Below are 13,941 nucleotides of genomic sequence, written 5' to 3'. Positions count from 1 at the left end.
AAAAATAATATGACTTTTGTCATTGTGAGAGCACGGTCTAATATGGAAAAATAATTTGATACCGCATGCAACGAACCATTTGGCAACAGACAAGAATCGTGTCTGTATATATAATTAGGATTTGCAGTAACATTAATGTTTGTATGGTTTGCTATTTTATGCACACCATAATTATAATAATAAACATGTTTTGGTGAAGTTTCTTGAAAAACAAATATCTATTTTGAAGTTTTTTTTAACCGAAGCAAAGTTTCAACATGTAATTTGTATCTGTAGATACAATTTTAATTCATAATAATGGTGTATGTGGCATATATGACCAAAGTGCAAGCATAATTACATTGATTTTGGATGTATTTAATTGTATGTTACGGTGATCAAGTTATATGTCGTTCAGCTGCCTTTAAAGATCTATAGGATTACCCTACATTTTTCCTAATACAGCAAGGTATCTTTTATGTGCACTTCCACACAGACAGGACAGCACATACCACGGCCCTTATCCAGTCACTTGCGACAGAACCTGAACATGACATAGCACTCACAACAGAACCTGGACATAATAGAGAACTCACAACAAAACCTGAAAATGACGTGGCACACACAACAAAACCTGAACGTGACATAGTACGCACAACAGAACATGAAGAAGTACATGCCAGAACACACATACAACATACCATGATCATGACGTAGCACACACAAAAGATAAGTTGAACATGACATATCACTCAAACAGACCCAGAAACTAATTTAGCACACACAACAAAAACTGGAGGATTGATCACCTAACACTCAATAAAACACGGAGAGAACACTGCACATAACATAGTCTAGAGATATCACTGAACACACATCATACATAACCTGGAGAGATCTCTGAACACAGTAGAACCTGAAGAGATCACTGAACACGATATAACCTGGAGAGATCACTGAACACACAACAGAACCTGGAGAGATCACTGAACACACAACAGAACCTGGAGAGATCACTGAACACACATCATAACCTGGATAGATCACTGGACACACACCATAACCTGGAGAGATCACTGAACACACACTATAACCTGGAAAGATCACTGGAGACACAACAACCTGGAGAGATCTCTGGTCACACAACATAACGTGGAAAGATCACTGAACACACATCATAACATGGAGAGATTACTGAACACACAATATAACCTGGAAAGATCACTGGACACACAACATAACATGGAGAGATCACTGAACACGATATAAACTGGAGAGATCACTGAACACACAACAGAACCTGGCTATATCACTGGACTCACAACAGAACCTGGAGAGATCACCAAACACACAACAGAACCTAGAGAGATCACTGAACACACAACAGAACCTGGAGAGATCACTGAACACACATCATAACCTGGAGAGATCACTGGACACACACCATAACCTCGAGAGATCACTGAACACACAATATAACCTGGACAGATCACTGGACACACAACAGCCTGGAGAGATCTCTAGTCACACAACATAACCTGGAAAGATCACTGAACACACATCATAACATGGAGAGATCACTGAACACACAATATAACCTGGAAAGATCACTGGACACACAACATAACCTGGAAAGATCACGGAACACACAATATAACCTGGAGAGATAACTGAACATGCAATATAACCCGAATAGATCACTGGTCACACAACAGAACTTGGATAGATCACAGGACTCAAACGGTACCTGGAGATATCACTCAACATACAATATAATCTGGAGAGACCATTGGACACATAACAGAACCTGGAGAGATCACTGGACACACAACAGAACCTGGAGAGATCAATGAACACACAATAGAACTTGGAGAGATCACTGGACACACAACGGAACCTGGAGAGATCACTGAACACGCAATATAACCTGGTGAGATCACTGGACACACAACAGAACCCAGAGAGATCACCAAAATACACAACAAAATCAGGAGTGTGCATTGAACACACAACAGAACCTGGAGAGTACACCCAACGCACAGCGGAAGCTGTAGGGGTTACTGTTCACTCAATATAACCTGGAGATAATCCTGCATTCTCAGCAGGTGGACATGGTATAGTGTTCACTACTTCTGGATTTGATATTCAGTACGCACTCTCATTGGAAATGTAATCCCTGTATCCTTTGAATGAGCTTCACTTGAACCCGGTGTATCCCAAACCAATAAGCTGCTAGACATACTTTCTTCATTAAGGATACCAGCTTCAGTTTGCTTAACTATTCTGGTTTGTCTGTTGCACTAGCTGATAAACCAGGTATTCCTGAAACTAGTGAAGTACACTCTGGGGCAGCAGAACCAGGAACTATCTGCAAAAGGACTCCCATGGCCCAAAGAACATGGAAAGAACACCGCATACAACATGACATCAGTTTTTCAGGAACGAATACTTCCCTAGAAAAAGAGGTTTTGTATGGACAAGTCGTCTGATTCTGATGCACCATCATATGCCATAACAAAATTTCGGGGTATGGCTCTATGGAATTGAATGCAACCACAGTCAACATGGGTATGGGGGGGGGGGGGGAAGAAAATAGGTTACGTTTATGGTTAGGATTAAGAAAATCATACAGTGATGATAAGAGTAATTAATTTTGTCAAAAAGTTAACTCAAAAAAAATTCTGCAAAAATATTTGGGTATGGCACCATACCTTTTTACCCTCTGGCAGAAACCCTGCACTAGACGTAGTCACATAAAATCAGGGGTGGGTCAAAGAAAACAAGGTTTTCACGAGTTATTTTATTTATCGTATTATTATTAACAAAAGTAAAATAACTTTTTTTCACATAATATTTTGTTTAGGCGGTGATTTTATTAATACGTACGTCTACTTGTATTCCTTTTTGAATGTTTGCTTCTAAATATGTTCTATTTACAAGCATTCTTCTTTTTAAAAATAAATATGTGATTTACAAAACTGAAATGTTTTAGAAGTGATGGTTCTTTCAGAATAAATATTCACATTTACTTGATATACTGTTGGTCGTAAGTGACACATTTAATTCAATCATGAATAATTGTCGTAACTATTTAAGTAAATAACTAAAACACCTATTATGCTATAAATACCGCAAATATACAAAGAAATCGTAAATATGTTCAGCTTTCATTGTCATTGAAAGAAATTTGACATCTTAACTACTGGATCAAGAAAAACTGTTTTCCTTCATTATCTCGGCTTTTTACAAAAATGAATTTTGATGCACTTACGTCCTTCTTGCTCTCACGCGACGATATATATATATATATATATATATATATATATATATATATATATATATATATATATACTTGCAGACCAATCTTCAATCACTTCTCTGACCTTGAACTCGCTGTCTACAAAGGTTACATTTGATGAGCAGACTCCCATGACTCTGAGATGTGATGTTGACAGTAATCCAGGATCTGACATCAAACTGCTGAACAACTCACTGACTCTGCGTGAAGTGACAAACTCTAAACAGGCTGAGTACACGTGGGACGAGGCTGGATGACTGGATACAGGACACTACACGTGTGAAGCGGGAAACAACATCAAGTCAGCTGTCAGTGAAGGTGTGCAGCTTGTTGTAAAGTGTGAGTTAAACATTAATATCATTAATGATTAATGTGATCATTATTGACCAAATACTAGTCACTGTGTTCTAACACATTAAAAATAAAATGTGTTTGCTTCCTTAGTTAATCTACTCATAGCATACCATACTTATTTCATACCAAATACCTTGCACTTCGTACAATAGTCATTTGATATCGTTTAGTACTTTAATTAGTTCGTTTATAGTATGTATATTCCATATTATAGTCATGTCATAACACGTGTTTCTCTTTATACCCATTTTATAACTTTTGCAATTTGCTCATAATTCTAGTAAATGGGAAACGCTACAGGGAAATAAATAATCTGAGGAATATAATGGAGCACAGACCCTACTTTTGTCTAGTATTTTAGTACTTTAATTAGTTCGTTTATAGTATATTTATTCCATATTAAAGTCATGTCATAACACATTTTCCCGTTTATATCATTACCCATTACTAAGGCAATTTGTCATAATTCTAGTAACTGGGAAACACTACACAGAAAGAAATAATCTGAGGAATACAATGGAGCGCCGATCCTACTTTTGTCCTTTTCTTCCATGTCCAAACAGAAATAGCCTTGTCGTAAAGTGTGTGCCTAATGTTATTTCTCGTTGCAACCAGTGCTCTTCAACTGTTGAAACAAAGGTTGAGGTATGTTCTATGTGCGAGGTAGTGGATATAAAATATATTTTACTGCTAATCAAAAAGAGTAGCCCATGGAATGACGGCAGTAGGTATCCTCTGTCGTTATCTCTTTTGTCCTTAAACACATGTCCGAATTTAATTGTGTTTGTGCTTCATTAAATAAAAACATTTCTTAATTCCTGTTCGATTTCTGAACAGTTTACTACTAGCAGTAATACATACACAGCCTGTATGAAAGAATACAAAGTATTTTATGTATGTATGTTATTTTTAATTATCTGTAGGGATGGGGCATAGCCCATTGGTAAAGTGATTGGCTGATGCGCGGGCGGTCTGGGATTGATCCCGATCGGAGGGCCCATTGGGATGTTTTTCAACTTGCCAGTGCACCGCAACTGGTTTATCAAAGGCCGTGGCATGTGCTACCCTGTCTGTGGGGTAGTGCATATAAAACAATCCCTTGCTACTAATGAGAAACATGTAGCGGGTTTCCTCTCTGAGATTATTTATGTCAAAATTACCAAACGTTTGACATCCAATAGCTAATGATTAATACATACAATCAATGTGATCTAGTGGTGTTGTTAAATAAAACAAACGTTAAACAAAAGAAACTTTAATTATCTGTATGGAGGCAAATTGTAATTACTTTTAGCAATCAATATATTTCAGGTTCACCAAGACTAGACCATCGAGTTTCATTCCAAAAAGAGTTTGCAACAGCAGTAGGTGGTGATGTAACTCTGAAGATATCAGTGATTGCCAATCCAACACCCACATTCACCTGGTACAATCTGACTGATGGAAATAAAAACAGACTTGGGTCTAGAAGTCCAGCTACAACTGGCGTGTCTGCTGTTGGAAAACTTACACTGACAAATGTTCAGCATGGAGATATTGGTACCTATCAGGTTGTTGTGTCAAATGGAGCTAAAGACACAGATCTTGTTAAGAACGTCACACTTGATGTATCAGGTATGAGTAGATGGATACGCTAGTTGTATACTGTAGCGGTAGTCCATTGAGTTATTGACACTGGATCGTACTGTCACTATTTCTTGGTATTAATATTTCTCACATTGCCCAGTGCTATACAACGTATGAGTAGATGTTTGAGCTGGGTGCAGACTAAGTAGTTGTAGAACACTGGCTAGGATTTTAATTAAAATTCAATCTTACAACCACTTCAACTTTAATTACTTTTGTGATTATGTCAAAATGATTATGCAGAACCAGATGGAAACGACAGCCTTGTTAGTGTAAGTAGGAAGGTCTTAAGCACTTAATTATGGTTTTCCTGTCTTAGTTCCATTAGTATGTTTTTATTTTCTATGTTTTGCTCATGCGTCATTATTTCTCTTAGGCTGTATTATATTTACATTTTAAATGCAATTTAATGTTTACAGATAGTGTTTTATTAATGTATCACTTTATTTACATAATGAATGCTTGGGTATGCGAGCGTTTTAGTAAATATCTTTGTTTCTCGAAGGTTCTCCGAATATTCCGTCTGCTTTGTCAGTATGGAGCAGTGATCCACATTCAGTCTCAGTTGCTTGGTTGGAGGGATTTAACGGAGGATCAGAGCAGACGTTTCTAGTGCAATACCGAGTAGATACAATATCACGGTGGACAAATGTCACTGAAGTGATTCTAGAAAAAGGTGTTAACACAATTCAGAAAGCTGTTATATCAAATCTTCAACCAAAGACGAGATATCTGGTGCGGGTTTTGGCTTATAACATATATGGATACAAAGGCTTTACCAAAGAACAGGAAACGTTGACATTACCTCCAGGTAATAGTAATAATTTACAGAATCTCAGATAGAGTTTTGGTGTAACGCTGGACGATATGTAGTTCATTACATTACGTGCGAGGAATCACGTGGTCGATCCCCTGGGTGGTTCGAACTGGTCTTTCCCATCCCAGACAGTGACCCCACGACATATATATTAAAACGTATTTCTTATATGCTATGTAGATGTAGTATAATTTAGTAAATGATATTAATTGTTTACGACGTGCATTAAAACAATTTAATCTTGATTTATTCACATACATGTGGTGGGGTTTTTCTTCCATTTTTTAATAGAGAAACCAATCATTTTTTGTACCATAAAACGCCGCTGCCATTGCCATCATTTAGCAACACTACAGCAGTTTTCTGTGTGTGTCTGAGGGGTTTGGTGGCGCATAATAAGTACTACTTTTCCATACCTTTAATGCGAACATGTTCTGTATTTCGGGTAGTCGGTATAGCATGTTTTTGTTTTATTTTTTAATTGTTATCGTTTTTACATTTCTCAACAACAGACACGTGTATTATTAGTACAGAAGCCATGCCCTGAGTAAAATGTATCTATGTATGATAATTGTTGTTTGTTTTATTAAAGGTGAATCGTTTCTACCAACCTCATCAAATAAATTAACCGGGGAAGGAATTGCTTTAGGGATTGTGATTGGGATTGCTACTGCTGTCTGGATAGAGACTTTCTTTGTTATTTTGTGGAGACGAGGTTTTGTGTGTGCTTCTTCAAAATCAGGTAAAACTAAAAAGGGAAACCTAACATATCAATAGAATGTAGTACATTTGTTTTACAGTTGATAATGCAGGTTAATTTCTATTCTGTATATTAATATATCACAAGTTGCATCATTTTGATGTAACCAATGCTCTCAAGTATACACATAAGTTAACAAGTAAATTTAAAATATAAAAGGTGTATTGCTTTTGTTTACATGGTTTGGTATTTTGTCTTAGTTTTCTCGAGTATGCGATTTGATATATTTACCATTAATACTTTTTTTTTTACTGATCAACAAACGAAGCGGGAATATTGATTTAGTTTATTTTGTTTAAAATAATTCTGTTTGAATCCCATTTGTGTTTTGTCTATTAAATTTATTAATATTTTGTGAAAACTTTTATGTCCATTTTAACAGTCTACTTACAGAATTAATTGTGTCACGAAAAACGTTACTATTACTATATTGGCGTTTCTAAGGTTGTTCAGTATATTATTATCTTCGTGAACGTTTGACAGGAATGGACATATGGGTAAAAGTTGAACACTGTTTACAAAGTTTATCTCAGCATGTTTTTTATTGCCTTATATTCTTTCTCTGTTTTCTTGACAGATGGGAAGCAGTCTGAAGGTAATGTGTAAGTATAACATTGCGTCTTTAATTACTTTATTTATAATTGGGAATCCTTTTCATACACACATAAACAGATATATACACCCTCACACCCTCACACGTGGTTAGGCCATCGGTCTACGGCTGGTAGGTACTGGGTTCGGATCCCAGTTGAGGCATGGGATTTTTAATCCAGATACCGACTCCAAACCCTGAGTGAGTGCTCCGCAAGGCTCAATGGGTAGGTGTTAACCTCTTGCACCGACCAGTGATCCATAACTGGTTGAACAAAGGCCATGGTTTGTGCTATCCTGCCTGTGAAGCGCAAATAAAAGATCCCTTGCTGCTAATCGGAAAGAGTAGCCCATGTAGTGGCGACAGCGGGTTTCCTCTCAAAATATGTGTGGTCCTTAATCATATGTCTGACGCCATATAACCGTAAATAAAATGTGTTGAGTGCGTCGTTAAATAAAACATGTCTTTCTTTCACTCACACAAGCCATGACATGCAGTGATAGAATCACATATACCAATACACTCGCACAAACACGCACATGGATAATATAACTAAGAACAGACGCACACGCATAAAGTGTATTTTTGTTTCATGTTCGAGGCAATGAATACCGAGCAAAATATCATTGTTATGGAAGAAAATGGCCGTACTAATTTCATTTTACTTAATGAATAAACATGAGACACTGTTTCTAAAATGTAACCTAATTCATGATAAACACCCTCCTTTGAAATACTCTGAATAGTTGCTTTGTTACAGCCTTGAACCTAAATGGTCAAATTCCGAATGAGAGAAATAATGTGATAACTACATTTATGGTGCTATACTTCGGGTTGTTGTTGTGTTACAGACATCAACATGGACAACTAGACGACACACGACGTGGGAACAGAACTGGTAAATGTATTTTACTTTTATTACTGACTTGTTTATACATTCTCTTTATCCCTTTCTCTCTATATCCCATTTCATCGCGCACACACGCACGCACACCCACACACACACACCCACCCACACACACACACACACACATATATATACACACACACTATATATCTCCTTCCACTGCATATACACACACTCGCACATTCCCACACACAACACATACACTCGCAAATACACGCATACATACTAACAAAATAGTCTATTTGATGTGTGTGTTTATTACAATGTTCTATTAACACACCACATGCATTAATTATTTTGATATGATGCTACACTACTGGTTATTGTTTTAATTTGCCAGCTGGTGTGTTACCTTTCAAATGCTGGTTATTGGTCCCATTGCGTGCAGTAGATGTATTGATGGTCGTACACCCAAGTGACGTTTTGAAACATATTTCTACATATATTTGTTCAATGTATATGTATGAATGTATAAGAGTATGTAGAGTATGTAGAGTATAACTGTGTTTTGCAGAACTAGATAATTCTGGTGACCAGGCAAACACATACGAGGGACTGGGAATTCGAGAAGATACGCCGTATGCAAAAATGGAACTTTATGAAAATCTCAAGACATGAGGTATACATATCTTATTGATGTATTAAATGTTGATTTTATTGCTGTATCCGATACTCATTTAATTGATGTATTAAACACACGACTATTATTTTATTCTATAATATAAGCAGTGATACTAAAGGTATTAACTCTGCTTTTTTTCTGGCAGGACATGCTGCCCATTGTGACATCTTCTGGGTCAGCTGCCAGAAAGACGTGCTCTCAGGTGGAAGGTTTTCAATTATAAATGAGTGCCTCTCCACTATGACACTAATACGTATTATTAACCAAGCTATGACTTGTAATGCGGATACTTAAATAAAAACTGCTAACACATGTATTATCATCTACAAATCATTAAAACTCTCATAACGTTTTGAAACATTTTGCCAGTGTCAAGGTCTAGGGGAAAGTACCTATTTCAAGTAAGCAAAGTTTGACAAAACATAATATAAAGATGTGTGCAAAGTTAAATACATGGAAGATGAAATATACCAACAAGAGATGAAATGTTATAGTGAGACCAAACTGTGGTTTACAAAACACACTATCCAACTGTATTCGTGTGTAATTTTACTTTTATCTTGTTTCATATGTTTATAGTTTGTTAAATTTTGATTGTTACGACAACCTATTTATTGCCTTTTTATTCTGTGTTTTGCAGTAGCCATTATGGTGATATACGTCACAGAATTATGTTGCTCGATGAGCATGTAAGACTGAATCATTCTGTTGGACTATCACGAGGCCAAGTTACGACATGTTTAATGACATTAATCATTATTATTAATAATGACACATCACTGACTAAACTATGCAATACCTTATTTTTGTAGTAAAAATAATGGATACATGGAAGATGATATATACCAACACGAGACGAAATGTTATAATGGGATCAAGCAGACTATCTAACTGTATTCTTTTGTAATTTTATTTTTATCTTTTTCACATGTTTGTAGTTTCTTACATTTGGACCTTCACAGGCACAAACTATTTATTGGCTTTTTATTCCTTCTTTTGCAGAAACCATTATGCTGATATACGTCACAGAATTATGTTGCACGACGTACACGTAACTCTGAAACATTCTGTTGAACTTTCACGAGGCCAAGTCAAGATATGCTTAATGACACATCACTGACTGAACTGATATCTATGCAATACCTAATATTTAGTGTGACAATAATCGACGCATTTCCATAGTTTATTGAACAAAAGATATATGAAAATAGTCTTATATAACAGTATATATTGTACATAGTTGTCTGTTTGTAAAAATAGTCTTAGAGTTTGTATAATAAGTTGCGATCACATTTACACTTTACACTGAATTAACTAAACTGACTCCTTTTGCTTTATTTCCTTCTTCTTTTCCTCATTTTCATGTTGAACTCAGAGCATATAACTTCCCATATTATAGATATTCAACAATGTTATATATATATATATTTATATATATATCAAGATATTATTATTACTCTTTCCATATAATGTATATGTGATGATATTTTGACATTGTAAGGCCATGATCTCAAGGCACCCCAACCTTGGCATGGCCATATTGCTCTGGGGATAATAAAAAAAGAGAATTAACTAAACTGGTATAACAAAACCAGATTACAATGTAATTGTGAATGCAATCTTTTCACGCTACCGGTATAGCTAAACCTGTATCTATAGCTAAAACACTTCGGTATGTGGTATAACTAAAACAGTTTAAATGTAAGTATGAACGGAAAGTGTTTTAGTTAAACCAGTATAAGGCGGAATGTCATTGGCGTCACAGTCAGGATAAGCAGTAAGTGGTTTAGCAAGGACGTAACAGACTGGAAGTCTACTGTTGTTTTGATGTTTAACTTCAGTAAGAGTGAACATAGCTATATACGGTACATAATTATGTATTGGTAACAAATAGTCTTATAGCTGTGTATATGTACATGGTTATGTATTGGCCTTCTAAACCTATTTTATGTGTATATTTGTAGTTACTGATGTATACTCTCTTTCATGTATATATGTTTAACTGTAACTTGCATATATTGTATTTATCATACATGGTATGACCTTTCTAAACTGGAATGGAATTTTATTGCTAAGTTATGTTTCTATATAGCAGAAGTGTTATCATGTTTGTAGTCCTAGCTAGGTACGGCTTTGAAACTCAGATGCGTTTTTCCACACAATGTACCTTTATTATTCAAACTAATTATTTATGATATTTTATGAACTGTCAGTCGAAGATACACAATGTGGAGATATGATCTTTGATTGGGGTAACGGTTTCGCTTTTACCTAACCTGTTACTTATTTGTTTGTTTTTTGTTTGGTTATCTTTGTTTGGTTATCTTTGAGGGGTTTTTTTCCTGTGTGTTACTTAAAAGAGCTCTAAATTATTTGTATTTGGTTAACCTGCGTTAAGGTCATCTATAGGATTTAAGAAAAATAATTATTATTATTTTGTTGAATTACTTAAGTCTTTTTATTAGAGTCAACTGTCTCTTACATCGGAACTGAATTTCTCACAAGATTTTGAAAAGATTTTGTATCACGCGTCCTGTTACATTTGTAGATTTATAACAGAATAAAGCAATTTTAACACCAAATTATGGCCACAAAGATAGTTATTTGTTTGAAATCTGATCACATTCTGTGATTGCTCGTCATATGTCGTAAATTGTTAATTTATGAATAAGTAATGGAAGTGTACGGCGTGTTTTGGCCAACCTCATTACAGTTGCTTCCTTTTAACAACCACTTTTGACATATAAAGGGTTTAGCTCGTTTAATTTAATAAATGGGTAACATACTGACACCAACAGTCTATTTTGGTTGGACACAAATGATTTTATACATGTAATTCTAATAAAGGACCGTTAAACAATTACGTTACACTTATAAATAAATAAAAATCAGACAATTATTTTCAAAACAATTCTGAACACACAACACCCATTAGGCTATTTCTCATCCAGCCACTGCTATATCATGTCTGTGGGATAATGCATATAAAATATCCCTTGCTACTAATAGAAAATAGGTAGCGGGTTTCGTCTCTAAGACTACATTTAAAAAATAGCAAATGTTTGACATTCAACAGCCGATGATTAATAAATCAACATGCTCTAGTGGTGTCGTTAAACAAAACAAACTTTAACAAACAATAACTGATGAACGTTGGGTTTCATATTGTTGAAAAGTGCTCTTCAAATGTATATTAATAAATGTTTATGTCTTGTTAACATGACATCAAGATTGTGGTTTATATGAAGGTGTTTATAGTCAGTTGGGCATTATGTTTTTTATGTTTTCCCTCAAACTAGCTTCTAACGGGTTGTATACATTTACTGCAGAAGTATTTCATAAGCATTAAGTGTGTTACACAAAAGGCAGTAAATTTCTTACAATGACCTCAACAGTGTATATATGTATGCACGTATGCATGTGTATATGTATTGTATGTATGTATATACCTACCACCCACAATACAAACCATGTCATGTGCATGCGTACAAACCAAAATTCGCTCAAGGTTAATGGAGGGAGGGGGGGGGGGGAATTAGGTGTTAATTTAATTTTTAAAGGGACACGCCCTAGTTGTTAACCATTACACCGTTGTTTTTCGCTATTAAACCCATTTTTTTCACAAATAAAATTGCACTTTACTTACCGTTTATTATTTAGAATATACATTTCCATTCACCTGAAGTGATGTTTGGTAATCCTGGTGTTTGTAATGCCATAAAATGCATTTTTCGTATTTCTTAAAAAGCCACGTGCCTCTGAGAAAAAAACGTTGAGCAGACAAGGTTTAATCTATTTTTAGAGGGGATATTCCCATTTCAACGTCACAGACGTTGGTATACCACGTGACCGTTATCATTTTGGTTCGGTTTGTTTTCTCGTGCACGGTTCGCGCAATCAACATCCGATTTGTTGTCGATAGCTTGTTGTTCATTTGTGAGGTTTTTCTTCACAGTTCGTGAACATTTTCATTAACAATAAAGTTCAAACAAGTAAGTATCTCAATACAAAACGTTACAAACCCTTAAAACCAATAATTTTGCTAAGTCTTACGATATCTGGAGAGGGGATACAACCTTGGGGGGTGGGGGACACAAGCTATATTGTTACCTTTATTTAAATAGAGTAGGGGAAACAAATCTTACATTTTGGTCCTGGGGAGGGAAAGTGCCTCTCCACCCCTGTCGACGACGACGACTACTACTATTACTACCACCACCACCCCCCCCCCCCCAAAAAAAAAAAAAAAAAAAAAAAAAAAACCTACTACCACCACCACAAACATCGGACTCATTGGCCTTTCGATTGTTACCTGTATTTCACACTTTAAATACACTGTTATGCTAATTTTTATTATTCACTACAAATTAAGAATTTTAGAGTTTAAAGAGTATCTTTATATAAAAATAACACCAAAACAAAATAGCAACCAAGACTCATTTTCACAGTCTTACTGTTACTAATATCCGTATAAATACAACTTAACCTTTTTATTAAGCACTTTTATAATATCTGAAGAATCACTTTAAAAATCCTTCTGTACTACGGTAATATAGGATGTCCAGCTAGTTTCGTATAGACCACACCACAACACACATTATAAAAGGCGTATGAGTCCGGTGTTTAGAACGTCGCCATGCGTGTCTGCTGAAATTGGCTGCTAGGAAGTGGCTGCTAGAATCCGCTCGGTATTACGAAATGGCGAGAATTGTTCTAACTGGCTAGTAAGCATTTGACGATATGCGTTAATGACGACGACTCGCGAGTGAATTAAAAGTGCAGTTATGCTTGTATTTGAACTTAGAACTTGACTGTATACGATTGAAACCAGACACTGCAGCTTTAACGGGATGCGAGGATTGCGACAATGCTTTATCTTCATAGTTGATGCAGTGCTTCCCAGCCCGCTTCAGACTCTTATATGGGTATGGGTAACTATATTTACGTGCCCCTATCCACGAAGGTTCAGGCACGCCCACTGCGGAA

General features: G+C 35.8%; 1 protein-coding gene across 1 annotated transcript in view; it reads left to right on the top strand.

The window, feature by feature from the left end:
* Nucleotides 1-9,157, top strand: part of LOC121386062 (nephrin-like) — a 15,230-nt gene extending 6,073 nt beyond the window's left edge. Inside the window, exons 5-11 of the mRNA XM_041516861.1 lie at nt 4,943-5,245; nt 5,763-6,068; nt 6,667-6,816; nt 7,412-7,436; nt 8,278-8,324; nt 8,848-8,952; nt 9,101-9,157. Coding sequence (XP_041372795.1) covers nt 4,943-5,245; nt 5,763-6,068; nt 6,667-6,816; nt 7,412-7,436; nt 8,278-8,324; nt 8,848-8,951 — 935 coding nt within the window. The 3' untranslated portion in view covers nt 8,952; nt 9,101-9,157. The remainder of the gene's footprint in view (nt 1-4,942; nt 5,246-5,762; nt 6,069-6,666; nt 6,817-7,411; nt 7,437-8,277; nt 8,325-8,847; nt 8,953-9,100) is intronic.
* The last annotated feature ends 4,784 nt before the right edge of the window (nt 9,158-13,941 follow it).

The sequence above is a fragment of the Gigantopelta aegis genome, chromosome 12 (genome assembly GCF_016097555.1).
Source record: "Gigantopelta aegis isolate Gae_Host chromosome 12, Gae_host_genome, whole genome shotgun sequence".
Classification (NCBI taxonomy): Eukaryota; Metazoa; Mollusca; class Gastropoda; order Neomphalida; family Peltospiridae; genus Gigantopelta; species Gigantopelta aegis.
The sequence above is the reverse complement of the archived record's forward strand: the minus strand, read 5'-3'. Positions and strand labels throughout refer to the sequence as shown.